The 25,419-nt window shown below is 47.5% G+C and overlaps 1 protein-coding gene across 4 annotated transcripts in view; it reads left to right on the plus strand.

The window, feature by feature from the left end:
- Abr (active BCR-related) overlaps window positions 1–25,419 on the plus strand; it is a 218,730-nt gene that overhangs the window by 130,632 nt on the left and 62,679 nt on the right. For 2 of the 4 annotated variants that reach the window (XM_013016535.1, XM_013016536.1), the window contains exons 3-4: window positions 10,805–10,903; window positions 20,151–20,336. In XM_013016535.1, coding sequence (XP_012871989.1) covers window positions 10,805–10,903; window positions 20,151–20,336 — 285 coding nt within the window. Of the gene's footprint in view, window positions 1–547; window positions 704–8,108; window positions 8,190–10,804; window positions 10,904–20,150; window positions 20,337–25,419 lie in introns of those variants that run through there. The other 2 variants (XM_013016537.1, XM_013016538.1) reach the window with 2 other exon arrangements.

A 25,419-nucleotide genomic window follows, 5' to 3' on the forward strand; every position in this document is an offset into this window, starting at 1 on the left:
TAGCCGAGCGGAGAGCGAAGCTCTGGAGGGGCGTCTGGATCCCGCCTGTGCCGGCCCCGCGTGCACACACCAGGAAGGGCCGCGGAGGGCGCCGCCCGCCCCGCGTTGGTCCGGGTGACAGCCCCAGGACGACCGCAGCACCCGAGCTCCCGAGGGTCGGCAGGGGCTGCCCGGAGGCCCCGCTTCCCCTTTCTCTGGGTGGGGACTCGCGCGGGAGGCGGGCCCGCAGCCCGGCGCACAGGAGAGCTGGAAAGCGGCGGCTGGAAAAGGTTCATAATGGAGCCTTTCATCAAGAGCCGGCGGCCAGGTGCCAGGACTGACTCCGGGGAGGCCGGCGTGCTGGTGTAGGCCTGCCCTGCGCCCTTCCCCGAACGCCCGGCCCACCCGTCCGTCCGTCTGTCCGTCCGTCCGTCTGCCCGCCCGCCTGCCTGCCTGCCTGCCTGCCTCCCTCCCGCCGCCGGTGGCGGCGGCTGCTGCTACTGGTGGTGGTGGTGGTGGGGCGGCTGCTGCTGCTGCTGCTGCTGCGTGGACCCCGCTTCCTGTTTGCCCTCGGCGGGCTCCCGCTGCCATGGAAGAGGAAGAGGAGGCAATAGGCTTTTTGGACAAGGTCCTGGAGGATGAAGATGTGTTTCTCCTGGAGGAGTGTGAGCTGGGAACCCCGACCAGCCCCGGCTCAGGGTCCCCCTTCTTGGTGGCTGTGAAGGTGGGAATGTGACACGCCCTGGATGCTGGTGGGGGGTGGGGGGGCAGGGCTGGCAGCTCTTGACTGCCACCGAAGCCGCGTGCGGGCGGCGAAGGCAATGGCTGATGTGTGCCCCAGTCTCCTAGTGGAGTGGAAGCACCTCCCAGAGCAGTGTGAGAGGGGCTGGCGTGGGCCTGCCAGGGGATCTATGGGCTGCGCCCTTCCTGCAGCTGTTGCTGGGGGGAAAGGGGCAGTGCCGGCTCGCCCTGCATCAGTTGTCCTCAGGGTCTGGGCCAGCTGTGCTGAGGGCTCTTTTCTGGCAGTGATGTGAGCCACCTGGCGGGCTGTCAGTGGGGTGAGCCTGCTGCCCCCAGGCTGACTTTGAAACCAGTGGGTCGTAATTCATTGTTTCTATGACAACTGGGGGATAAGGGCACACTTATGAGGTGTGGGCCAAGGGAGTCACCCCTCTTTCCAAGAGAGGAGACTGGGGTCTTAGTGCATCATGGTTGAGCAAGAGAGCATTTGGAAAGGTCAAGAACCAGAGGTCATAGGGCTTCCTTGAAGGAAGTCAGCTCAAGAGAGGGAGCTAACAGCTGATTGAGACACCAGCCAAGTAGGTGGGTGCTTTTCCCAAGGTGGGCATGGGCAGGACTAGTGACCTACTACAGAGCCATGGGCATTTCCTGCAGCTATGTTTCTCCAGTCAGTGCAGAAGAGGAGTGATTATCCCAGTCCCTTTACCTGCTCTATTGCCCCTTCTAAGATACCAGGCTTCTGCTGGGAATGTCAGCTCTGCCTGTGGCATGGCCCACCACCCTAGTCTTCCCCTCTCACTTGGACCTGCCTCAGAGCTCCAAGCTAGGCCTATTGCTCAGCTCCTCTCTTGCGTGGTTGGAAGGGATGGCCTTCTTGTACCTGAGAGGTCGAGGGTAAGGAATTTGCCCACTGCAAAGCCAGGCTGCTAAACAGGGAGTGTGAGCCTTAGAGGGCGTGGTGCCCAGAACATGACTAGAATATGAAGCTGTCTCTGAACATTTCCCTTGCCAGAAGAGGAGGATTGCAGTCTTGCCACACCCACACTACAGTGTGGCTCCAGGAGGAGCTAATGGAGGTAAAAATAGCCTTCAGACCCAGCGTAAGTAGGTGGCTGATGTGTGGAGCAGGAGTGGAACAGTGGCTGCAGGCCTTGGTAGAAGTGGAGGAGAGGAGCTGCAATGGGACGCTGGCACTTCACCTCTGTTCAGTGACGTGGCTTAGAACACTAGGGGTAAGTCATGGCTTTCATTGGGTCCATAGGCCTCTTTACCCAGGGTCTGACTAGCTCCCTCACGAGCAACAGGAGGGGAAAAGTGTGCTCATGAACAAGTAGTTGGGCTAAGAGCTTAGCAATATGTGGAATGGGAGGTCTGTGGGTTCCTAATGGACCTTCTCTGAGAAGCTCTCCACAGCACACATGTGGATCCATGCATGCTGCCTCCTGGGCTCACCCTTTCTGGATTCTGGCTCATGCCTCAGTCTTGAACTGACCCTGTTTCTTTTTGCTTGGAACTCTTAGAAATCTACCTCCTCAGTCTTGTCCTGTTCCCCTCCAGGGCAAGGCCAGGTTGTACTCATTGCTGAACACTACATGGTGCTTGGTGTGTGGCTGGTGCCAGTGGGAATCTGCAGGATGACTGAAGCTCACTGGGTCTCACAAAGGGTATACCAAGTCCTTGGCCTTGTTCCATTTCAGAAGTGTTCTCAAGAGGTAACCTATGGCTACCAAAGAGGACCTGGACACATCACACCTGAAGATTGCCTTTCCTCCCAGGTTCCCATGGAGACTGAATGGAGTCTTGCCTTCTCTTTGCTGCTCCCATTATGTTCCAAGAGCCTCCAATGTGGGGAGTCCTGGCCCATCCTGAACAACTCTGAAATGCCCTTCTCTATCAGGCTTGGTCTTAGAAGGAAAACCAAGTCAAGGTCTGCAGAAAGCTAGAAAGAAAGTTTGTTGATTCATTCAACAAACACTGGCAGGTTCAAAGCACTCTGCCAGGCACAATAGTGACCAAGGTATGAGCCTTTATGTCAAAGAGTTGAGAGCAAAGGAGATGTGCACAGGGAAGAGGAGAGAGCACAGTGAGAGAGCAGTCAGGCCATGAGAAGAGTTCTGATAAAAGGGTCGGAGGGAAAAACCACTTCTGGCTGAGTCAGGGCTACAATGAGTGTGTGCATGGGCACATATGTTCATGTGTATGTGCACGTGTATTGCCACGGGGGCCCTTTCTGGATGGTGCACTCTTGTCCTGGACTGCAGTCTTGGCTCACTCCTCCATGGCTGCTGGGAGGAATCCAAGGCAATTTGCTTTTTGCTATTACTTTACTTCAGGGGTACTTACCTTAAATAGTAGTTGTATTGCTGAGCATGTGCCCAAATGCTGGCCCTATAAATCAATCCTAGTTTTATTGTGATTTCTGAGCTACTTCATCTTCCTGAGGGACAGATTCGAAGCTGGTGGTGGTTTTCTAGAGAGCTGCATTTGGAGTTTGCTGCATCTCTCAACCCAGATGTCCCCTTTGAGGGGTTAATGATCTGTAAACTCATAATACAGAGACTGATATCAACATTACCTCCCCTCTGTAAAATGATGTTTTACCCTACAAATTTTTTTTCACACAGTTCTATTTAAAGGTAGGTAGGGTTGGTGGGTGGGACCTTGTGGAAGCTGCTATTTCAAGGAACTCATTTGTCAGGAATAAAAAGCCCTTTTGTATTCCAGATTAAAGCTTCAGGTGTTATTCTGTGCCAACCTTTAATGGATTCTCTGAAATGCATGTATTTCTGTCCTACATGCCTAGGTCCATTCCTTGTCTCCTTGTGCAGTACCAGCTCCCCCTGCCTGTGTCTCTCTCTTTTCTTTTCCTTTTTTTTTTTTTAATTGATTGGTCGTGGGGCTTGAACTCTGGGCCTGGGTGCTGCTCCTGAGCTCTTCAGCTCAAGGCTAGTTCTCTACCACTTGAGCCACAGCGCCACTTCCAGTTTTCCAGTGGTTTTTGGAGATAAGTGTCTCGTGGACTTTCTTGCCTGGGCCGGCTTTGAACCTCGATCATCAGATCTCAGCCTCCTGAGTAGCTAGGATTACAGGCATGAGTCACCAGCACCTGGCTTCTTTGTCTCTTTTGAGTGTTTCCTGAAGTATGGGCCACCTGGTTGGGGGAGGGGGGACTTAGCAGATTATTTTAGGTAGCTCTGAATATATATTTTGTACTTCATTAAGTATACATACTAGAAAAAAATACGACTTTCATCTCCTTCCATGATTTGAAATAAGACTCATATAAGACTGGTTTTAAAAAGTCAGTTATTGGCCAGGTATGGTGGTGCATTTGGGATTACAGCTAAAGCAGGAGGATCAGGAATTCAAGGCCAGCCTGGGTTATACAGCACAGTCTGTTATGCACCCCTACCCTCCCATTTAAAAAAAGTTGTTGAAAAGAACAAAATTGAGTGGTATGTGAGTATGGTTACCCAGGAAAGATGGGATATATGAAACACTGGAATGCTTACGTTTTCCATCACATTAGGGAACCCAAAATGTAAGCATTCACTTTTCAGAAGAGAGAGCAGCTGCAATTTTGCAGCTAGCCCCAATCCTTTCTGCTCTAAATTCTGTTGAAGAAGAAGATAAGAGACCTGCCTACTACCTAAGGCTGGGGAGAGGAGAGAATCTCTGAATGGCCCTGACTCAGCTTCGGAGAGACACCAGCTGTCTGGGAGCTAAGGCTTAGCTTAAGTATAAGACTAACCATGCACATGACTCCTAGGCCTAGTGGCATCTCCAGGCAGATCCCACTGAAGGCTTGTTGCAAGCTGGTGGGCTCACAGGCTGAATTGTGCTATTTGCTGGGTTTCTGACCCTTGATGTTTGGCCTATGGCTTTGAAGCATAGCCAGAGAGCCAATCCTGTCTGTTTAGTTCTTACTGTTGTGTTGGAGGAGATCAAGGTCCCTAGAGAGTGTGTTTCTTGGCTTGGCCTAGAACCAAACTTTTGGAGGCTTTATTTAGGTTGCAGAAACTTAGGCAGAGTTGGCCAAGGCTTATCTATAGATACTACCATAACGTCCTGATGTCTTTGAATTAGGGGTCTTGGGCTGACAAGTTTTCAGCTTGTGTAGATTGTGTAAAACACCAGTCATGAACAAGCCCACCAAAGGCTGCACTTCATAAATTCTAGCTGGAAAGGAAGAGGAGCCTATGCCACCCAGAAGACAGTTCTCTATGCTACGGACTGGCTAGGGAACTACTAGGTAGTTCTAGAGCAGAAACATGTAGGCCCTCAGAAGAGGGGGTAGGGGGAGAGGGAAGAAGTCTTAGGTGGATGGTAACTGAGCAACAAGCCTCCTGTTAGTAAAACATGAAGGTTAATTTCACATCATTAAACTATCTGACTCCTTCACCTCATCCTAGCCTAGATGGGCATTCCTGTTTGTTACCTTTTGGGGGACAGATCTTTCTGACTTGTCTTCCCCTCAAACCACTCTTCAGGATTGGATTATGAGGTAACGGTCTTGTGGGAAAGGCCTTGCTGAAATGGATTAATTCCTTTAGGGGCTGAGGGTCTTGCTTGTGCTATGTTGAATTAAGGTTTCTTTGGTGTTGTTCTTCCCCTTTGTCCCAGTCCATGCAGCTCTGCAGTTAAGCTCACAGTGTACTCCTTGTGGCACTCCTTGGCACTCCTTGTGTGCCAAGCCCTCAGCTCAATCTTTGCTTGGCATAGAACAAGTGGGGAATGGGATGCACTAGCCCCAGAGTAGAGAGCAAGTATGGAGGACATCATGGGCCCAACCTTGAAGGCCTGGGGCCCCGCTGCTGTCTTTGATCTTGTACCTGATGTAGCTGGCACTATGCACTCTGTGTGCCTCAGAGGGTTAAATGGTAATACCTACTAGATTCCTGTACTTGTGAAGCCAGTGGTAAATAACTTAGGCCTTTCCCTAACGCTGGGGGCCTGTGTTGGCTTTCTAATGCTGCTGAAACAAATTTCCACAAACTTAATGCCCTAAAACAACAGATTTAGTTTCTTGTTTAGAAATTTTATGTGAGTGAGAATGGGTATGTGTGTATGTGTATACACATAGAAGTCTTTAAAGGGCTAGCACAGTTTCATTGGTTCTAGAGTGAAGGAATCACTTTCTTGGTCTTTCCTAGCTTCTAAAGCCCTCCTGCATCCCTATCTTCTGGTCCCAACCTCTATCTTTTGAAGCCAGCAGTGTCCCATCCTCCCTACCATCATTATTACATTGCCTCTTAACTAACCCTAGCCCTGTGCTCCCTTCTTTATTTTTAATTATTTGTTTGTTGGTTGGTTTTGTGCCAGCACTGGAGCTTGAACTCAGGACCTGGGCGCTGTCCCTAAGCTTTATTTTTTGCTCAAGGCTAGAGCACTACCACTTGAGCCACAGCTCCACTTCCAGTTTTTTTTTTTTAGTTAATTGGAGATAAGAGTCCTACAGACTTTCTGGTCCAGGCTGGCTTCAAACTATGACCCTCAGATCTCAGACTCCTGAGTAGCTGGGATTATAGGTGTAAGTCACTGGCACCTGGCTTCTGCTCACTTCTTATAAAGACATTTGTGGCTACATAGAGCCCACCTCGGTAATTTTGGACTTTCCCCATCTCAAATTTAATCACATCTGCAAACGCCTCTGTGTCACAGCTTTTACAGATCAAGATGTGACCCTCTCTAGGTCAGATAACATTTCAAAGACTCTGGGGACAGCAGCCTCCAGTCGGGTCTCCCATTTGGGTTGCTAGTGGGAGGAGAGGTTTCCCACCTCGGAAAAAAGATGGGAAAAACCTGTGAGGACTCAGGGGCAGGTGGTCCAGCTGTAGGAAAGCAACTCTCCTCTGGAGTTTATGAGGTTTCTGGTGGCTTCATTTACTCTCCTCAATGCCCAGAAGGGATCTGTTTGAGATAACAGTTGAGCAGGTGACCCACACTTGAAGAAGAAATCAGAAAGCAGAGAAATCATGAGAGCAGCAGGAGCACAAAATTTGGTGTTAGAGGACCAGGGTAGAATTCCAGCCCTGCTGCTTCCTGGCCATGTGACCTAGGACCCTTTCCTTATGTCTTTTTAAGTCTTCCCATTTGTATAGCATGAAATTATAGTACTCCCCTCAGTGGAGTGTTTGAAGGCTAAATGAGTATATAAAATGGAGGGCCAGTCAGAAAGTAAAGATTTGGAGGACTGTGTTTCTAGGCCAGCCTGGGCAAAAAGTTAGCAAGATCCCACCTCAGCCAACAAGCTGAGCATGGTGGCACATGCCTGTCATCCCACTATGCTAGTGGCTAGGAAATAAGTACAAGGATTGGGGATTGGGGATTTAGCTCAGTGGAAGAATACTTGCTTGGCCAAGTGTAAGACCCCTGAGTTCAGCTCTGAAAAAAGAAAGAAATCGTCCCAGTCAATAAGTATAAGGATCAAGATCAAACTTGGCTTCAAGTAAAAACACACAACCCTATAATAACTAAAGCAAAAAGCACATGGAGCTTGGCTCAAGTGATAAAGTACTTGGAGACCTTGAGTTCAAACCCAATAAAGGCAGGTGTATCAAATAGTGTTGGCCTTGGGGAGGAAGGGTGTGATGCAGATGCTGTTAAGACCTTACCAAATCACTGCGTGTAATAGGTGAGGGTGCCTCTGCAGGCTGTGTGGCAATCCAGGGAGACTTGAGGACATGACCAGATTTCAGCTCTGCCTTTAAGGAGAGATAGCATTACCCAAGAAAAGAGCTAGGGCAGAAGGGTGCATTAGGTGGCAGCAATAGAACTGCATTCAGAGGCCACTTTCTCCTGACATGTTGGGAAGGCAGCGATCTCAACGTAGGAGATTGGAAAGGTAGGGAAGGTACTGGCCCATTGCAGGTGTAAAGGAAGTGATGGCATCTATGAACTGTGGTTATGGACCTGATATCTTTTTTTTTCTTACTGGATTATAAGTCACATGAAAGCAGGGACTGTGGTCTGCTTTTTTCCCATTTATACTTAAGGGCCTAGTGGGCATTCAGGAACTTTTGGATGAATAGAGAAATGAACAAATCATTCAGACCAATTTTGCAGGATTCACATGAAGGCCTTGACAAGCTTCTGGTATATGATAGCATTCTGAGAAGATTGGCTCAGCTTTAGTGGGTAGACGGGGGGAGTGAGAGCTTCTGAGAGTGCTTGGCCACCACAGAGGGAGGGTAGAATCCAAGGAAGAAATGTAAGAGATTAGAAAGGAAGCTTCAGAATGTGGCTGAGGAAAGGGAGAGAGACGAGAGGAGAGGCTAGGTGACTCATGAGGATCCTATAAGAAAAATTATGGGGTGCTTTCTCTGTACCAAGCACTGGATTAGTTGCTGGTCATTCCAGGCTAAGCAGACTATGATCTTCCCCCACAGAGGAGCAGGAATGCTGCAGGGAGAAGGAAGTTGCCTTGGTCTGTATTTACACCAGGAGGAAATGCTGAGAGGGTGACAGAGGTGAGCTGACACATTCTGTTGTGGAATCAAGTCCCCAGGCGCAGGAAGCTCTTGTCATAAGTGACCACAAGCCTGGGACATCCATTCTCCATTCTCTCACTTTTTCTCTCACTTGATACTCTACTTCTTTAAGGGGCTGAATTTGTCACCCAGACTTAGAGGATGACCCTTGCTGTACCTTCCCATGTAACCATATCCTACTTGTTAGGACTGATTTTCCTTTGTAAACTTTTTTGGCTAGGACAAGGTTTGAACTGAGGGTTCTTGCTCTGCTAATGCTCTACCACTTGAGCCTAGTTTTTTGTTGCTTAATTGGAGATGGAATCTCATGGAGTTTGCTACCCAGCCTAGCTTCAAACTACAATCCTCTGGGTCTCTAGGATTATAGGTGTGAACTACTGTTGTCTGGCTCTTATGTAAACTTTTTATCTTCCTCTTTCTGTTAAATTGCCCATCAGACATGAGAGCCAGTCCTTGGTTGTCCTGTTCACCATGACCAAGTTGGCTAGGTTGGTGGATGGATGAACGGATGGATGGACGAACAGATGGACAGATGGATGGATATCAAATCAAGAAATGGGGGGATGGGCTGGGAAGTTGGCTCAGTGGTAGAGCGCTTGACTTGCATGCCTAAGGCCCTGGGTTCGATTCCTCAGCACCACATAAGCAAAAAGAAAAAAGCTGGAAGTGTTGCTGTGGCTCAAGTGGTAGAGCACTAGCCTTGAGCTGAAGAGCTGAGGAACAGCGCTCAGGCCCAGAGTTCAGGCCCCATGACCAGACCCCCCCCAAAAAAAGAAAAAGAAATAGGGGGATACAAAGAAACATAGATCCAGGGTTGGAATGTGGCTTAGCAATAGAGTGCTTGTGGAGCCTGCTTGAAGCACATAAACAGAAAAAGCCAGAAGTAGTGCTGTGATAGAGTGCTAGCCTTGAGCAAAAGAAGCTAGGGGAGGGGCTGGGAAGGTGGCTCAGTGGTAGAGCGCTTGCCTTGCATGCCTGAGGCCCTGGGTTTGATTCCTCAGCACCACATAAGCAAAAAGAAAAAAGCCGGAAGTGGCACTGTGGCTCAAGTGGTAGAATGCTAGCCTTGAACTGAAGAGCTGAGGGGCAGTGCCCAGGCCCAGAGTTCAGGCCCCAGTTCAAAAGAAGCTCGGGGACAGTGCCTAGCCCTAAGCTCAAGCCCCAGGACTGGCAAAAAAGAAAAAAAGAAACATAGATCCCATGGTTTCCCTCATATGTAATAATTAGTATATGTCTAAGATAGTCCTAGCAGATGAACAGAATAGCTCAATAGCTATGTGCATATGACCATATAAGATAATGCTAAGCGGGCTGGGAAGGTGGCTCAGTGGTAGAGCGCTTGCCTTGCATGCATGAGGCCCTGGGTTCGATTCCTCAGCACCATATAAGCAGGAAAAAAAAGCCGGAAGTGGCTCAAGTGATAGAGTGCTAGCCTTGAGCTGAAGAGCTGAGGGACAGCGCCCAGGCCCAGAGTTCAGGCCCACAACTGGACCCCCCCCGCCGCCCCCGCAAAAAAAAGATGATGCTAAGCAAAAATGAACTCCAAGATATGGAAAAGAGGTTTTTCTTTGATGTTGTTGTTTTTAATGTGATTTCTTTTTTTGTGTGTGTTCCCCCACCCCCACCCCATGTTATATCCCCTGTTGTCACTGTATTTGATTTTGGTACCCTGGGAAGGGAAGGGGAACAACAAAATGGTGAGACAAAGGACAAAGGGCAAACCAATGCTACAGAGATACTCATAAGACAATATGTTGGAAATGAACTGTACAACTTGGGTTGGGTAATGGGGGAGGAAAAATGGGAGAAAAATGAGGAAGGGGTAACAAGTTTGACAAGAAATGTACTCAGTACATATGTAACTGTAACCCCTCTGTCCATCACCTTAACAATAAAATTAAATTTTATTTTTATTTATTTATTTTTTTGGGCCGGTCGTGGGGCCTGAACTCTGGGCCTGGGTGCTGTCCCTCAGCTCTTCAGCTCAAGGCTAATGCTCTACCACTTGAGCCACAGCGCCACTTCTGGCTTTTTTTTTTCCTGCTTATGTGGTGCTGAGGAATCGAACCCAGGGCCTCGTGCATGTAAGGCAAGCGCTCTACCACTGAACCACCTTCCCAGCCCCTAAAATTAAATTTTAAAAAAGGTGCAGATAGGGTAGGAGATAAAAAGCAAGAGAGTAGCAGGAATATACGTAGTTTATTTTTCTTTCATATTTTCATATTGTACAAATTTTACCTCCTTTAAAAATGTTAAAAGAAAGCCGGGTGCTGGTGGCTCATGCCTATAATCCTAGTTACTCAGGAGGCTAAGATCTGAGGATCTTATTTCAAAGCAGCCTGGGCAGGGAAGTCCGTGAGACTCTTATGTCCAATTAACCACCAGAAAACCAGAAGTGGCTCTGTGGCTCAAGTAGTAGAGCACTAGCCTTGAGCTGAAGAGCTCAGGGACAGAGCCCAGGCCCAGAGTTCAAGCCCCACGATTGGGGGGGGAAGGGAAGGGGGAAGTAAAAAGGAAAAAAAAAAGGCAAGAAAATGGGCCTGTTAGGATCTGGGCTCCTTTCTCATACCTCCTTCTGGCTTGTATTCCTGCAGGTGGAAGCAGGGAAGGGCCTGGAGATGAGGAAACTTGTTCTGTCTGGTTTCTTGGCCAGTGAAGAGATCTACATCAACCAGTTGGAGGCCTTGTTGCTGGTAAGTATCTGCCCAGAGGCCATTGGCCCCTTTAGCCAATGTCATGTTCTACAATTGGTTTTGGAGTTGGTAGATAAATGAGGACCAGACATAGATTGGTACAGCTCCGCTTAATCTTGGTATCCACTGACTTTCTGTTACTGTCCTCTGGGGAAGGCTGGAGAGGATGCATAAATTAGGGAGGGCAAACATCGCGTCACCTATGACCATGGCATTATATCTATATGGGGCTCTGTCCGTTTGAACACCCAGCTGTCTTCTCCATCCTGTTCTCTAGGCAGTCTCCACCAGTCAATCAAAGTGATACCTCTTTGTCATCCTTGGACCAAGTCCTTCCTCCTCCCTGAGAAAGACCTTTAGCATTATTCCAAAGGTCCTCTTTCAGAAAGTGGGAGGCAGAAGTTGTCTGTGTTTGTTGTTGTTATTGTTCTAATGAATAAGTTTTTTAGTGTGAAAATACCGTACAGAGGGGTTACAATTACATGAGCAAGGTAATGAATACATTTCTTATCAAGCATTGTTGCCTCCTCCTTTGTTTCCCCTTACCATCCCCCACCCCAAGTTGTAAAGTTCATTTTTCAACATAACATCTTGTACATCTCATTGTTGCAGTGGGTCCACCTGTATCCCTATTTAAACAATTTGTTTTTTCCCTTCCCCTCCCCAAATTATACCAACATCAAATACAGTGAAAACAGGGGTTATACCGTGGGGGAGGGACATACAAAGCAACAAAAAAAATCATCTTATAAATATGTTAGAAACAATAGCAAGAAAGAAAAACCATTTGAGTCCTTATCTTGGGGTTCATTTTTGCCTAACATCAACTTATCTGAGAAGCACCAAAGCTCTGGGGCATTAGACCAACCTGAGCCCTCAGCTAAGATGAAGCAATTGTTCTGAGAATCAAATCGGGTGGGAACTATTAAAATGTTTCCAGAGATAAACATACTCCACAGATTGAAGATGCTTTTGCCTTTGCAGAAAGTGCTTATTAGATGCATCTGGATATTATGCAGTGTGATTGTGGCATGTAAAGTTCTTTTCTTCTGGGTGTTTTGCAGTCTGAGACATAAGATGCTATCAGAAAAAAAAATCAGTAGAATCAGGGAATCAGTAGAAACTTAACTCTTAGAAGCAAGGTATACATTTATGTGCTTGCCCCAGAGTGTTACGAGACAGTCATTATTACCCAAGGGGTAACTACTAAAATGTGAAGACATTTTACAGTACACCAGGCTGTTTATCTTAGGATCCAAGACGTTTATTGGTTCATACAATAATGTTTTCCAAGTGAGGGATATTGCACCCGTTATGTGATTCCTGTCTGAGCCAGCGCTTATAGCATTATGTCTACCATGTCATTAATAGTAGGCATATTACCCTGTTTTTCAACCCTTTATTGGGTTGTGAAAGTGTAGTGGGTTGAATCACCATCTTAAAAATGAAATAGAAAGTATTAGTGAGCCTCACCCACAGTAAGGATAAGTACTAGTTAAGGAGATTTTTTTCGTTCGATGTATATATGCATGTGTGTCTATACACAGCCGTATTATTTCTTACATATGCTGTGAGTTTGAAAAATGACTGTCTTGAAGACATGATGGCACTTTACCTGTAAGCTCAGCACTTGGGAGGCAGAGGCAGGAAGATCAAGAGTTTTGATTCCAACCTAGGCAATATAGAAGACCCTATCTAGAAATGAAAAAGTCACTGTCTTTGGAAAGCTATGTATAAACTCCTTAATCCTCAGTTTCCTTATCTGGAGATGAAAATGTAATTGCCCCCACCCCTTTAATCCATGAAAGGCTGCCTGAAACTTTGAATACTATGGAATCTTGGATGTAATGTTTTTTCTTTATGTATATAGACTTATGGACAAATTACAAATTAAGCACAGTAACAAATAAATAATAATTGATAATAAAATAGAACAGAGCTGGAAAGGTGGCTCAGTGGTAGAGTGCTTGCCTTGCATGCATGAGGCCCTGGGTTTGATTCCTCAGCACCACATAAGCAGAAAAGGCCGGAAGTGGTACTGTGGTTCAAGGGGTAGAGCATTAGCCTTGAGCTAAAGAGCTGAGGGACAGCGCCCAGGCCCAGAGTTTAGGCCCCACAACCAACAAAAAATAAATAAATAAAATAAATAAAAAAGCTAGAGCCATACACTATAAAAGAAGTTATAGGGGCTGGGAAGGTGACTCAGTGGTAGAGTGCTTGCCTTGCATGTATGAGGCCCAGGGTTCGATTCTCCAGCACCACATAAGCAAAAAGAAAAAAAAAAAGCCAGAAGTGGTGCTGTGGCTCAAGTGGTAGAGCACTAGCCTTGAACTGAAGAGCTGAGTGACAGCGCCCAGGCCCAGAGTTCAGGCCCCATGACCGAACCCAAAGAAAATTTAAAAAAAAAAGAAGTTATAGAAATATGGTTTCTTTTTTCTTTTCTTTTTCTTTTTTTTTTTGCCAGTCCTATTTATGTGGTACTGAGGAATGGAACCCAGGGCTTCATACATGCTAGGCAAGCACTCTACCACTGAGCCACCTTCCCAGCCCCAATATGGCATCTCTTGAGTCAAAATAAATACTGGTGACCCTGTAGGTGACCACAGGGACCTGAGATTGCTATTAAGGGGGAACAGTAGCAATACTGTTGCCTTCTGTCTCTTTCTTCTTGAGCTGAAAAGATAAGCTGAAAGCCAGTACACGTTGCACATGCCTATAATCCTAGCTACTTAGCAAGCTGAGATCTGAGAATTGTGGTTTGGGCAAACAAATCCACTTTTATTTTCAATTAACCAGAAAAAGGCTGGAAGTAGAGTTGTGGCTCAAGTACTATAACACCAGCTTAGCATCCAAGCCAAGCAAGAGCTCAACGCTCTGAGTTTGAGCCAAGTCACTGATCCTTTGGGACCTAATACAGTGTTGGGTTGGCTGAAAGAAGAAGGCAGGCAGAATGCCTCCTAGATGTGTATGAAAGATACCTTATACACTTGGTGTTATTATAACAAAACAAAACAAAAAAAAAGGGTCCCAGGTGTCCTGACTAGTGAGATATATAGCTGAAAGGAACCCAAATGCTTGGCTTTGACTCCCCACTCCACCTTTGGCAGGTGAACAAGACTAGTTCCTCAGTTATTTCCATATGCAAACTGGGTTCACAAATAGTACTGTCATCACAGGGTTGGTGTGAAAGATTAAGTGAATTTGTACACATGCCACTTAGAACAGAGCCTAAGTGTTACTGTGACACTGTTATTTTCTCCTACACCAACAGAAAAGACAAGTTAGGGCTCTTTTGTTCCTGTCAACACACCCTTTCCCTGCAGGAGGAGGAGGAGCCTTCCCTTTCTTCTCCCTCCTCCCTACCAGAGGTGTGCCAGGCCTTTAGATTCCAGACTACCTTCCTTAGGCCTCCTCTTCTGGGCAAACATAACAGCTCCCTCCCTGCCTTTCAGAACAGTTGAAGCCCTAAGGGCAAAACTGTGAGGCTGCCCCACCCCCCAGTTTGTTCACCTGCTTCTTCTTGTTTTTTTTTTCTTGGGTCCGGTCAGGCCTGAACTCAGGGCCTGGGCACTGTCCCTGAGCTTGTTTTGTTCAAGGCTAACATTCTACCACTTGAGCCACAGTGCCACTTCTGGCCTTTTCTGTTTATGTGGGACTGAGGAATCTAACCCAGGGCTTCATGCATGCTGGGCAAGTACTCTACCACTAAGCTACATTCCCGGCCCCCCTGAGCTTTTGCTGTAGGCCAATGCTCTACCACCTTGAGCCACAGCTCCACTTCTGGTTTTCTGATGGTTAATTGGAGATGAGAGTCTTGTGGACTTTCTTGCCCAGTCTGGCTTCAAACCGTGATCCTCAGATCTCAGCCTCCTAAGTAACTAGGATTACAGGGATGAGCCACCCAAGCCTGGCTTTCTAGGTACCTTCTTGACCTGAGGGCAGAGGGACAAAGGCCAGGCCTGTAGCTGGAGGGCTCCGGAAGGGGTGGGGCGTCAAGTCCTCCCTCCCTAGCCTTTTCTGTTCTTCCTGGAGGTCTGGAAGAAGGAGAAACTTTCTCTCTGAGCCCTCACTCCATACTATTCCATTCCCATAGCTCCCTTTATACTCAAAGAATGACTTTGCAGTGCCAAGTGGGACTGCATGACTGTTTTCCCCTTACCACTTCCTGGTATGCAAAAGGCTGGGCATGTGTACCTAATAAGACTGTGTAAGCACAAGCAGACTGAAGGCAGCACAGAAGGCTCTGTTCAGAGGTCCCTAGCTGGGGCTCGCATTGGGAATAATCTTCTAGAACCTTCTTGGGTCCTGGGGGGCTCCTTACAAGTGAGATCTGGGTGCCTGGGCTGAGGTAGAGGGCAAAAGAAAGAAAAGCAGCTACTTCGTAATTCTACATCGCCCAGACCTTGAGCAGTGGCTTGGGCTCTGCATTGTTGCCTGTGCTGAGACCACACAGTGTGGGGTTGTTAGCCACAGCACATCCCACCTCTGCCGGGCGCCTGCTCAGACTCTCATTCTCAACTTTGACATTAAAGTTTATTGTCTGTGGGCATCTCAACTTCTTATCTGCAAAATAGGTTAATGACACCTCCTTCCTGGGCTCCTGTGAGTTATGACCAAGGTGACAGATGAGCAAAGTGCCTTACAGGCACCCAGCCTTCTGAGGTAGGAGGTAGAGGAAGTGGGCAGATTTCTTTCCATTATTTCGAAAGACCACTTGCTGGGGGACACAGTAGACCTGACCTGTGAAGTCAGAGCTTACCCAGCCAGGGTCTTCCTGAAAAGATCTCAGGCTTGGAAGCCAAGTCCTCCAAGACTTCTTTTTCACTATTCTCCTTGGATTAGACAGTGAGCCAGGGGTCCTTACCCTGTGCAGCTGGACATGGGAGGAGGGAGGTGACTGGAAGGCTAGCTCGTTGGCTAGTAGTACAGGGGTCAAAAGGTCAGGTACATAGTAAGACCTTGCCTCAAAAAACCAAAGGCCCATATATGAGTCTTCGCCAGATAAAAATAGCTGCTTTTTAAGAATAAGCATACATTAGTTGTACAAGATGTCATCGTGACATTTCTATACATGTATACAATGTATCCTGATCAATCTCACCCCCTCTCCCCCCCATCCCCACATCACTCTTCCCTATCCCAGTCCCCCTTCTGAAAACAATTTCAGCCAGGTGCTGGTGCCTCACACTGTAATCCTAACTATGCTGGAGGCTGAGATCTGAGAATCACAGTTTGAAGCCAACCCAGATAGGAAAGTCCGTAAGACTTTTATCTCCAGTTAATCTGCAAAAGGCCCAAAGTGGAGGTGTAGCTAAAGTAGTACAGAAAAAAAAAAAAAACCAAGTGAGAGCATGAGGCCCTGATTTCAATCCTCAGAACTGGCACCGAAAAAATTAAAATAAAAAATCAGCAGGTTTCATGGCTCTGCGTTCATGCATGCAGGCAAACTGCTTAGACTATATTCATCCTCATGCACCCTCTTCATTACTCCTCCCTTCTCTTGCTAGTGCCTGCCCCACTCCTAGTGGTCCTCACCTTTCCTAGTGGTGCCCTTCACACACAATGGGGCCTGAAAAAATAGCTGCCTTAAGAACCAGCCACCCCTTCCTTCTCCCCCACATACACTCAGGGTTAAGAGCAAAGGTCCTCAGTCTTATGTGGGAATGTCTCCTGTCCCCAGTACAGACTTGTCCATGTGACTGGCTACTGCCCATCATCCTCTTCTTCCCCTTTTGTAGACAGAGTGGGAAGTTCAGGAGGAAGCAGAGCGTTGAGTGTATTGAGTGTATTGAGACTGCCTGTGTAGGCGGCAGATGAGTGATGCTTCTACAGTTGCTTCTGAGAAATCCTATCCCCTTTGTCTCCCCAGGACTGTTCCCCAACTCCATCTCCTTTATTCCCTCACAGTGAAGATTGCACCAAGGCAGGGCAAACATGGGTGGCTCTGGGACTTTGTGGCTACTTAGTCCTTCCATTGGGTCCTACATAGAAAATGGTAACAATGACATCAAACCTGGGCTCTGGGGGTGGGGGACCTCTGGGAGGCTCTCTATCCTTCCACCTAGGCTTGGGAAAACAATGTACTGACTTCTAGTTTCTGCTGCATATAATATATTACCAGCTTCCTCTCCTTCCCCACCCCCCTACTTTCCTAGATCTCCCCAGCTGAGATCCTTCTCTCTCTCTCTCTCTCCTCCAAGAAGCCTACTGTGCGACCTTAGAACCATTTGGTTGATATTTCTAGTCTAAGTTGGACAAGAATAGGCTGTCACACATTGTTCACTGTTGGTTCATTTTATTCTAATAGTTTATACAGTTCTCAAATTCAGGGATACAGGTCACAAAAATAGTCTCCCAAATATTGGCTCACACAGAAAGCTGGGTCAGTTGCAGAGTCAAATCTGTACTTCTTCCTAGGCTGAGTATGGCAGCATGTGCCTGTAATCACAGCTACTTGAGAGACAGAAGCAAGAGGGTTGAGTTCTGAGGCCAGACCTGTAAAAGGAAGATACCGTATCTGAAAAACAAACTAAAAACTAAAGGACTGGGGATGTAGTTCAAGTGGTAGATTGCTTGCCCAGCAAGCACAAAACCCTGAATTCAAACCCTAATACCACCAGAAAGGGGAGGGAGGTGTAGCTGCAGTGGTAAACACCTATAATACCAGCTAATCAGGAGGTAGAACTGTGAATAATCATGGTTTGAGTCTAGCCTAGACAAAAAGCCATCTCAACCAATAAGTCCAGCATGATGGTTTTTATCTGAAATACCAATTATGAACACTAAGAAGGAGCTGATGCTGGTCCAGGTTGGCACTAGGCAAAACCCTAAACAACTAAAACAAGAAAAATAATTAAAAACACAAAAAAAGGCTGGCTGGTAACCTGTCTGCCTAGCAAATGCAAGGCCCTAAGTTCAAACCCCATTATCACTTTAAAACACAAACAAAAACTTGTTATCCTTCCACTGCATGGACCACCTCCCCCCACAGACATAAACCTAGGATCTACCCTGCCCTGTCTTAGGCTATTCCCAATTCTTACCTATAGAACACACACCTTTTCAACCCCTCTCTCTCACCAAGCCCATTCCTGCCTCCAGACCTGGCATGATCCTGGAGTGCCATTCCCCGCATCACTCACCCCCCTACACATTCATCTCCTTGGAGAAGCTGTCCTTCACCGCCCTGTCTCAGGAGGTCTCCTAGTTTCCTTCATTGCACTTACTGTTATATGTCATTAGATAGTTGATAGTCTACTTGTCTGATCTGTCTCCCCTGCTAGATGGGAAGTTGTCCACCACTGAGTACTCCAAGTCTTGCCTCATGCTAGTTGCCTTGGTACATTATTTTCATACTAATATTGGTTACTTTTCTGTGTGCCTGGCACATTCTAGATACTTTATATAAAGTAAGGCTTTGGATCTTAACATCAGCTGACAAAGCTAAGCCCAGAAGTGGTAGGTGATCTGCTTATAAGTATTAAGTAGCAGAATCAGAGTTCAAACCCACACCCTTTGCCCAGCAAGGACTGCACACTGAGGGTCACTTCCTTCTAGCATGGAGTGAGTCAGCAGGAGAGGGCCTGCTTTTCTCTGGACTTGGTAGAGCTTGGAGGGCAAGGAGGCCAGAAGTTAAGCATTGGCTGGGTATTTACACAGGGGAGACTTTCTCTTATGGACAAACTTGGGCTCAGCTCCATCGGAAGGAGGACAGAGGAAGCTGGACAGCAAGTCTAGCTGCTGTGGCCAGCTCAAGCTGGTGGTCAAGATTTATGGGAACTAAGGATAGCTTTGGTTTTGCTCATGTAGTTGTTCCCTCCAGTCCAGCCCTTTCATCAGATGAGTTGCTTGTGGTCTGCTAGCATGCTTCTCCTGTCTGCAGCTCACTACCTCATCCTGGGAGATAGTGGGGGACAGCTCTAGAGAGCCCAAATCTGACCCTTCACTTCTCCCCACTGCTGCTAGGTCTACAGGTAACCTTGTCTTAAGCTGAAGAACTCTTTCCATTCAGCCTTTAGAAGAATATCAGCCTACCCAACCCAGGCCTCTCTTCCAGAAACAGGCCCATTCCTCTCCAGTCTTCTCCATGTGGCAGGTTTTCAGACCCTGTGCCTACGTGGCCTTTGGAGCATAGTTTGGACATCTTGGGAGGTTTTATGATTGCAAAATTAATATTTACTCCTTGTGGAGGATTTATTGTTTATATTTATTTTTATTTATTCATGGGAGTCTTGATTTTTTTTTTTTGCCCAAGACTGAAACTTGATCTCATCTGATGCTTTTGCTCATTGGCTGTTGCTCTACTACCTGAGCCATGCCTCTAGCTCCTTATAGGAATCTTGATTATTTATTTAGAATGGTTTTAAACTCGTGGGCCCAAGTGATTCTCCTACCTCAGACTCCTGAGTATTTGGGAATACAGGTGTATACCACCACCTGTAGATCAGTAAGTGATTTAGAAAATACAGAGACTTACTACCTGAGCCTCATTAGCCCAAGCAGTGTGGGGATGATTCTGTGTTACCATCTGCACCAGCCTAGGGCTAGGCCTATGTTAGCATAGACAGATGGTCCTGTGTTACCATCTGTCACTGCCTCATTGCCACTTGAAGACCCTCGTGTACATGGTGTAGACAAGCAGGGATGACTGATAAGTTTCATTTTCATGTCAATTGAGAAAGGACCTAAGACCACAACCACACTCACTGGTTCATCATGGTTGTTCAACAATGTCGGCCATGGGGATGGAAAATAGGAAGTTGTCATACAGGTAGCTGCACCTTTCTCTAAGTGAGAACCTGAAATATCAGGGCGTCTGAGCTGGCCTCAAGTCAGAGAATCACCTTGTTTCCTGAAAGGAAGAAACTAAACAGCTCAGTTCCCAGTCCATCCTCCTTTCCATTGAAGTGTGATGAGGAAGCTTCAAGACTCAGGCCATGAGGGCAATGTGGAAAAGAAGGGTCCTGTTAAACCTCTCAGTGAGCCCTCATAGGCATGAGCTGGATGCCACCTCTGATTGGGGTGGGGAATGTCTCTGACTCCTGGGCCACGGTCCTGCTGCCAGGTTCCTTCTCCTTGCACATGGCGTGTCAGGGCCTGTGAGAGCAGCTGCCAGTGCCCTGCCTTTGGTGGCCTTGTCTAGGCATGACTTGGACATCACAAAGTTTTAATCAGTGTCACAATCTGCTTGGGGCCTGCCAGCACTCTGTTTTATTCATTCTCACCTCTGCTCTTCCTCCTCTCCTAGCCCATGAAACCCCTGAAGGCCACAGCCACCACCTCCCAGCCCGTACTCACAATCCAGCAGATTGAGACCATCTTCTACAAGATCCAGGACATCTATGAGATCCACAAGGAGTTCTACGACAACCTCTGCCCCAAGGTGCAGCAGTGGGACAGCCAGGTCACCATGGGCCACCTCTTCCAGAAGCTGGTGAGTCTCCCAGAAGGCATTGGTTCTTAAGAGGGCCTTGGGAAAGGACTTGTGAGCCCCAACCCACTGGGAACTCTTTTTTTTTTTTTTTTTTGGTCAGCCGTGGGGCCTGGGCGCTGTCCCTCAGCTCTTCAGCTCAAGGCGAGCGCTCTACCACTTGAGCTACAGCGCCACTTCCGGCTTTCTGGTGGTTTTATTGGAGATAGGAGTCTCACGGTCTCTCCTGCCTGGGCTGGCTTTGAACCGCGATCCTCAGATCGCAGCCTCTTGAGTAGCTAGGATTACAGGCGTGAGCCACCAGCGGCCGGCCCACTGGGCACTCTTAAAGGCCTGAGCCATCTCTCAGAAATCTTGGTGGCTAGTCAGGACTTAGACTTTATGGGGACACTTGGGTCCAGGACCTCAACTCCAAGCCTGCTGTGGTGGATCTTTGGGACTGTTTTCAGGAATACATGGATGGGCCACATGTATCAATGCTTCTGAGATCATTCTATCTCTCCCTCTATGGGAGCCCCTTGAGCTAACACTGGAATACAGACCTCACTTGAGTGGCATTCTCACCTGAGACCAGGGGGATTCACTACATCCTAGTACTGCCTCTAAAACGGAACAACTGGGTGAAGACTGCATCTACTAATGGTTGTCTCCTGAGGTCCCCAGAGCAAAAAGAATGGAGAATCAGCCTTACCTGCCACAGTAGAGAAAGGAAAGGGTATCAGCTGCGTGTTGGGAGATGCTCTTCTCCAGGGTTTCCATCATTCCCTCTCTCCTAGCTCTGCCTCTATGTTTCCAGGAGGACTCTTAGATCATACCCACATAGCATCCCACCCTAACTCCTGACAGCCTGCCAGGAAGCCTAGGAGTTCATTGCTGTCCTCCTCCTGTTCCTGGAGTGTGAATAGCTGGGCAAAAGGGAGCAGCATCCCCAAGTTTCTTCTTTGTCTTGAGACTAGTTGAAGTGAAGGGACAGGGCTCTGTGTAGCTCACCCTGCAGAAGATGCTTGCTTGGAAACTCATAGGCCCTCACGCTCAGCCTGTTTAAAACCAGACTCACTGCCTAAAGTTCCTGCTCTTCCTCTTGTCCTTATTTCAGTGGGTGCCTGGGTCTCATCCTAGGTGCCTCTCCTTTCGCACAATGCCCTCCCCCTCCTCTCTCTTGTCCCTCATCCCCACTTCCCATAGGGTATCCCTATTTGATGTCCCTCATGGCTACATACTTTTCTATGTTCCCTCTGTCATCCTTCCTTTTTACCCCCTATTAACCTTCTGGACGCTTGCTGTGGCCTCATGAGTAGGTCTTTTACACAGGCTTGCTCCTTTCCCACCATATCCCTCGGCTGGCAGCAGGAGACTATCAGCCAAATCCTGCCCAGACCTTGCTTCTCTCTGGCCAGGGCTCTCCTTTCCACTGGCAAAAGGCCAGGCTTCCAGAAATGACCACAAAACTATATATAGTCCTCTGGCTTCTCCTTCCCCTACTCTGTGCCTCCTTACACAGGACTTGCTGTTCTTAGTTCACACTGTAGGAACTTTCTGACAAATGCATATTGTAGCTCCATCTGCCTAATATAGCCTTCCCCATCTACCTGGCTCCCTTTGATCAGTTCCCAACTTAGAAATGGCCTCCTCATAGCTGGGTGCTGGTGGCTCAAATCTGTAATCCTAGCTACTCAGGATGCTGAGATCTGAGGATCATAGTTGAAAGCCAGCCAGGGCAGGAAAGTCTGTGAGACTCTTTAGTTAATCACCAGAAAACCAGAAGTAGCACTTTGGCTCAAAGTGGTGAAGCGGTAGCATTTAGTGAAAAAGCTCAGGGAGGGCTGGGAAGATGGCTCAGTGGTAGAGTGCTTGCCTTGCATGCCTGAGGCCCTGGGTTCGATTCCTCAGCACCACATAGCAAAAAGAAAAAAAGCCGGAGGTGGCACTGTGGCTCAAGTGGTAGAGCACTAGCCCTGAGCTGAAGAGCTGAGGGACAGCGCCCAGGCCCAGAGTTCAGGCCCCACTACCGGACCCAAAAAAAAAAAAAGCTCAGGGACAGTGCCTAGACCCTGAGCTCAAGCTCCACAACTGACCAAAAAAAGAAAGAAAGAAAAGAAAAAAGAAATGGTCTCCTAAAGCTGGGTGCTGGTGATTCATACCTATAATCCTAGCTAATCAGGAGGCAGAGATCTGAGGATCACAGTTCAAAGCCAGCCCGGGCAGGAAAGTCTGTATTGCTCTTTACTGCTGATTAACCACCAGAAAGTTTTTGGTTCAAGTAGTAGAGCACAAGCCTTGAGCAAAAAAGTTCAGGGCCCATGCCCTGAGTTCAAGCCCCAGGAGCAGCAAACAGAAAAAAGAAATGACCTCTTCAGAGAACCCTTCCCTATCACCTGTGCTCATTCTTCATGAATTACTTACAAGCGCCTGTCTCCCCAAAACCATAAGCTAAGCTTCAGGAGGACAGACTATTTTTCACTTAGACCCCTCAAAAGCAGCCCAGTGGTCGATTCATGAATGAATGAATAAACCATAACCTTGACCATTATATCTGAGGAGAATGCAGGTGACAAGGAAGACACCTTGTGTTTTGAGAGCTCTGGGAATTTTTTTGTTTGTCTTTTTAAGACCAACAGTGTTGTGGGGACAAGCATGGCTTCTGAAGCTGGCCATAACTGGGTTTGAATCCCAGCTCTGCCATAGACAGTCCTGTGAGAGCTTATCTCACCTTCTGTGACTCAACTTCCTCATGTAAATGAGGGTAATCATAGTTAGTAGTGAGTTAATACTTGAAAGTACTTGGGACAGCGTCTGGAAGGTTAGAAATTCATCAGTGCTCAATATTTGGCAGTATTATTACTGCCGTTAGTTATTATTGCTGTTGTTGCGGTTGTTCAGAAGAGGCACTCAGAACACTGTACTTTTGGCCTGCCTGGAAGCAGGCCAAGCTGCTTCCCCAAGTGCAGGGATGGTGAACACCCAGACAACCCTCCCCGGTCCCAGGAGCCAAGCTGATTGGCTTGAGGGTAGCCTCTCCTCATCCCTCAGGGATGCAGAAGAGAGCATACTTAAGAGGAGAGCAAGTAGCCCAGAGGACAGTGGACAGGGTCTCCTAATTCATCTTTATCACTGGAATCTCTGTATGGGTCTCAGCTGATTGCAAATTTGCCACCCCCTCCCAGCATCATGAACTGATGTCCAAGTCTTGGCGCCTGCAGGCTTGGCAGGGCCAAGGGTTGATCCAGGGCATGCTAGGCATCTGGAGGAAGTTTATTTTCAACTGAAGTCTCTGGATATTTGATTATTCATTATGGACAGAAAGAAATTAGCATCTCTGCTGTTTGTTTTGTGAGATCACTTCTGTGCTGAGCTGCTGTTTCCAGGCAACCTCCGCTTCCAAGTTAATGACCCTGGCAGGCTGGGGCCTCAAGCTCTCCTGCCTTGGGTGACTGTGCAGATGGCAGTGTTCAGGATGGCCTCTGACCACTGCACACAGCTGGTTTCTGTTCCTGATTCACAGGAAAATGCTAGCAGAGTTAGCTGATGCCAGCCTGGGACCAGGCTTTTTTCTTCTCATGAGCATGGAAGATAGAGAGCCCTTTCCTAGAGGAGCCAATCATTTGTACTCTGATCTAAGAAGCAACTGTAGAGCACACCTCTTACAGCTTGGGGCATCAATGACCATTACTCCTCTGAAAAAGTACCTAGACTCCAGTCCTGCCCCCTCCAACCTCAGGGCTCAGACATGCACTGCTCCGGCCTTGGCTTCTCCCCCTGTATCCATATTCTTCTCTTCTCTCTAGCGTCCTTTCTCCAGCCCTGCCAGTTTTCATGAAGGTCTCAGTTTCTACTCTGGGAGGCTTGAGGCGCAGTTGATACTGCATTCAGCCTCTATGGCCCCTCGAGAGCACAAAGATTTTGCAGGGAGCAGAGTGATCTGTAGTGGAGCTCAGGGGTAGCTACTTCTTCCACACTTTAGCAGGAAGTGGAAGCCCCTAAGGAAACCTAGGAGCAGCTGAATCCCCTTGCTACTTAATTGGAAAAAAATGTAACAGACAATTGTTATGCACAGTTAACAGATGTTAAACTAGGAAGATAAATTCCCCAACTTTTTTTATCCCCCTCTTTCCCCTGGGTGCTGGAGATCAAGCTCAGGCCTTTCTGTGTGCCAGACATGGGCTCTATTAACATATTCCACCACCAGGCAAAACAAATGGATGTAATCTATGCATTTTCTCTTCAGGCAGCTGCTGGTGAGATTTTGGTGTGTAACCTTGTACAACTATAGTGTATACACACACACACACACATGTATATATGTATATATACATATATGTATAATGTCTATATCTTTTTATGATGCTACATGTTCTTTTTAAATGTGCATATATTTATCACATGTTGGTGTTATGACATATAAATCTAGTGGTGGTTTTTTTGAGACAAGGTCATCCTATATATTGTAGGCTGGCTGGCCTGCAACTCATAATTCTCCTGCCTCAGCCTCCTGAGAACTGGGATTACAGACATGTGCAACCATGCCTGGATTAGTTCATTCATCTTAGCTTCTTTGAGTATCTGGATTCCTGTATTTGTGAACATTTATTTTCAGCTTTCCCACTAAGAAGAGGGAAGTCATAAATATCTCCTTGGGCACATGTATATGAACAGGTTTTTTTGTTGTTGTTTTTGCTTTTTTTTGTTTTGTCAGTCATGAGGCTTGAACTCTGGGCCTGAGCACTGTCCCTGAGCTCTTCAGCTCAAGGCAAGGGCTCTACCACTTGAGACACAGCACCACTTCAGGTTTACTGGTGGTTAATTGGAGATAAGAGTCTCATGGACATTCCTGCCCAAGCTGGCTTTGAACAGCGATCCTCAGATCTCAGCCTCCTGAATAGTTAGGATTATAGGCATGAGCCACTGGCACCTGGTTTATATGAAGGTTTTTGTTTTTTGTTTTTTTTGGGGGGGGGTCCAGTCATGGGGCCTGAACTGTGGGCCTGCGCGCTGTCCCTCAGCTCTTCAGCTCAAGGCTAGCTCTCTACCACTTGAGCCACAGCGCCACTTCCGGCTTTTTTCTTTTTGCTTATGTGGTGCTGAGGAA

The sequence above is a fragment of the Dipodomys ordii genome, unplaced genomic scaffold (genome assembly GCF_000151885.1).
Source record: "Dipodomys ordii isolate 6190 unplaced genomic scaffold, Dord_2.0 Scaffold31, whole genome shotgun sequence".
Classification (NCBI taxonomy): Eukaryota; Metazoa; Chordata; class Mammalia; order Rodentia; family Heteromyidae; genus Dipodomys; species Dipodomys ordii.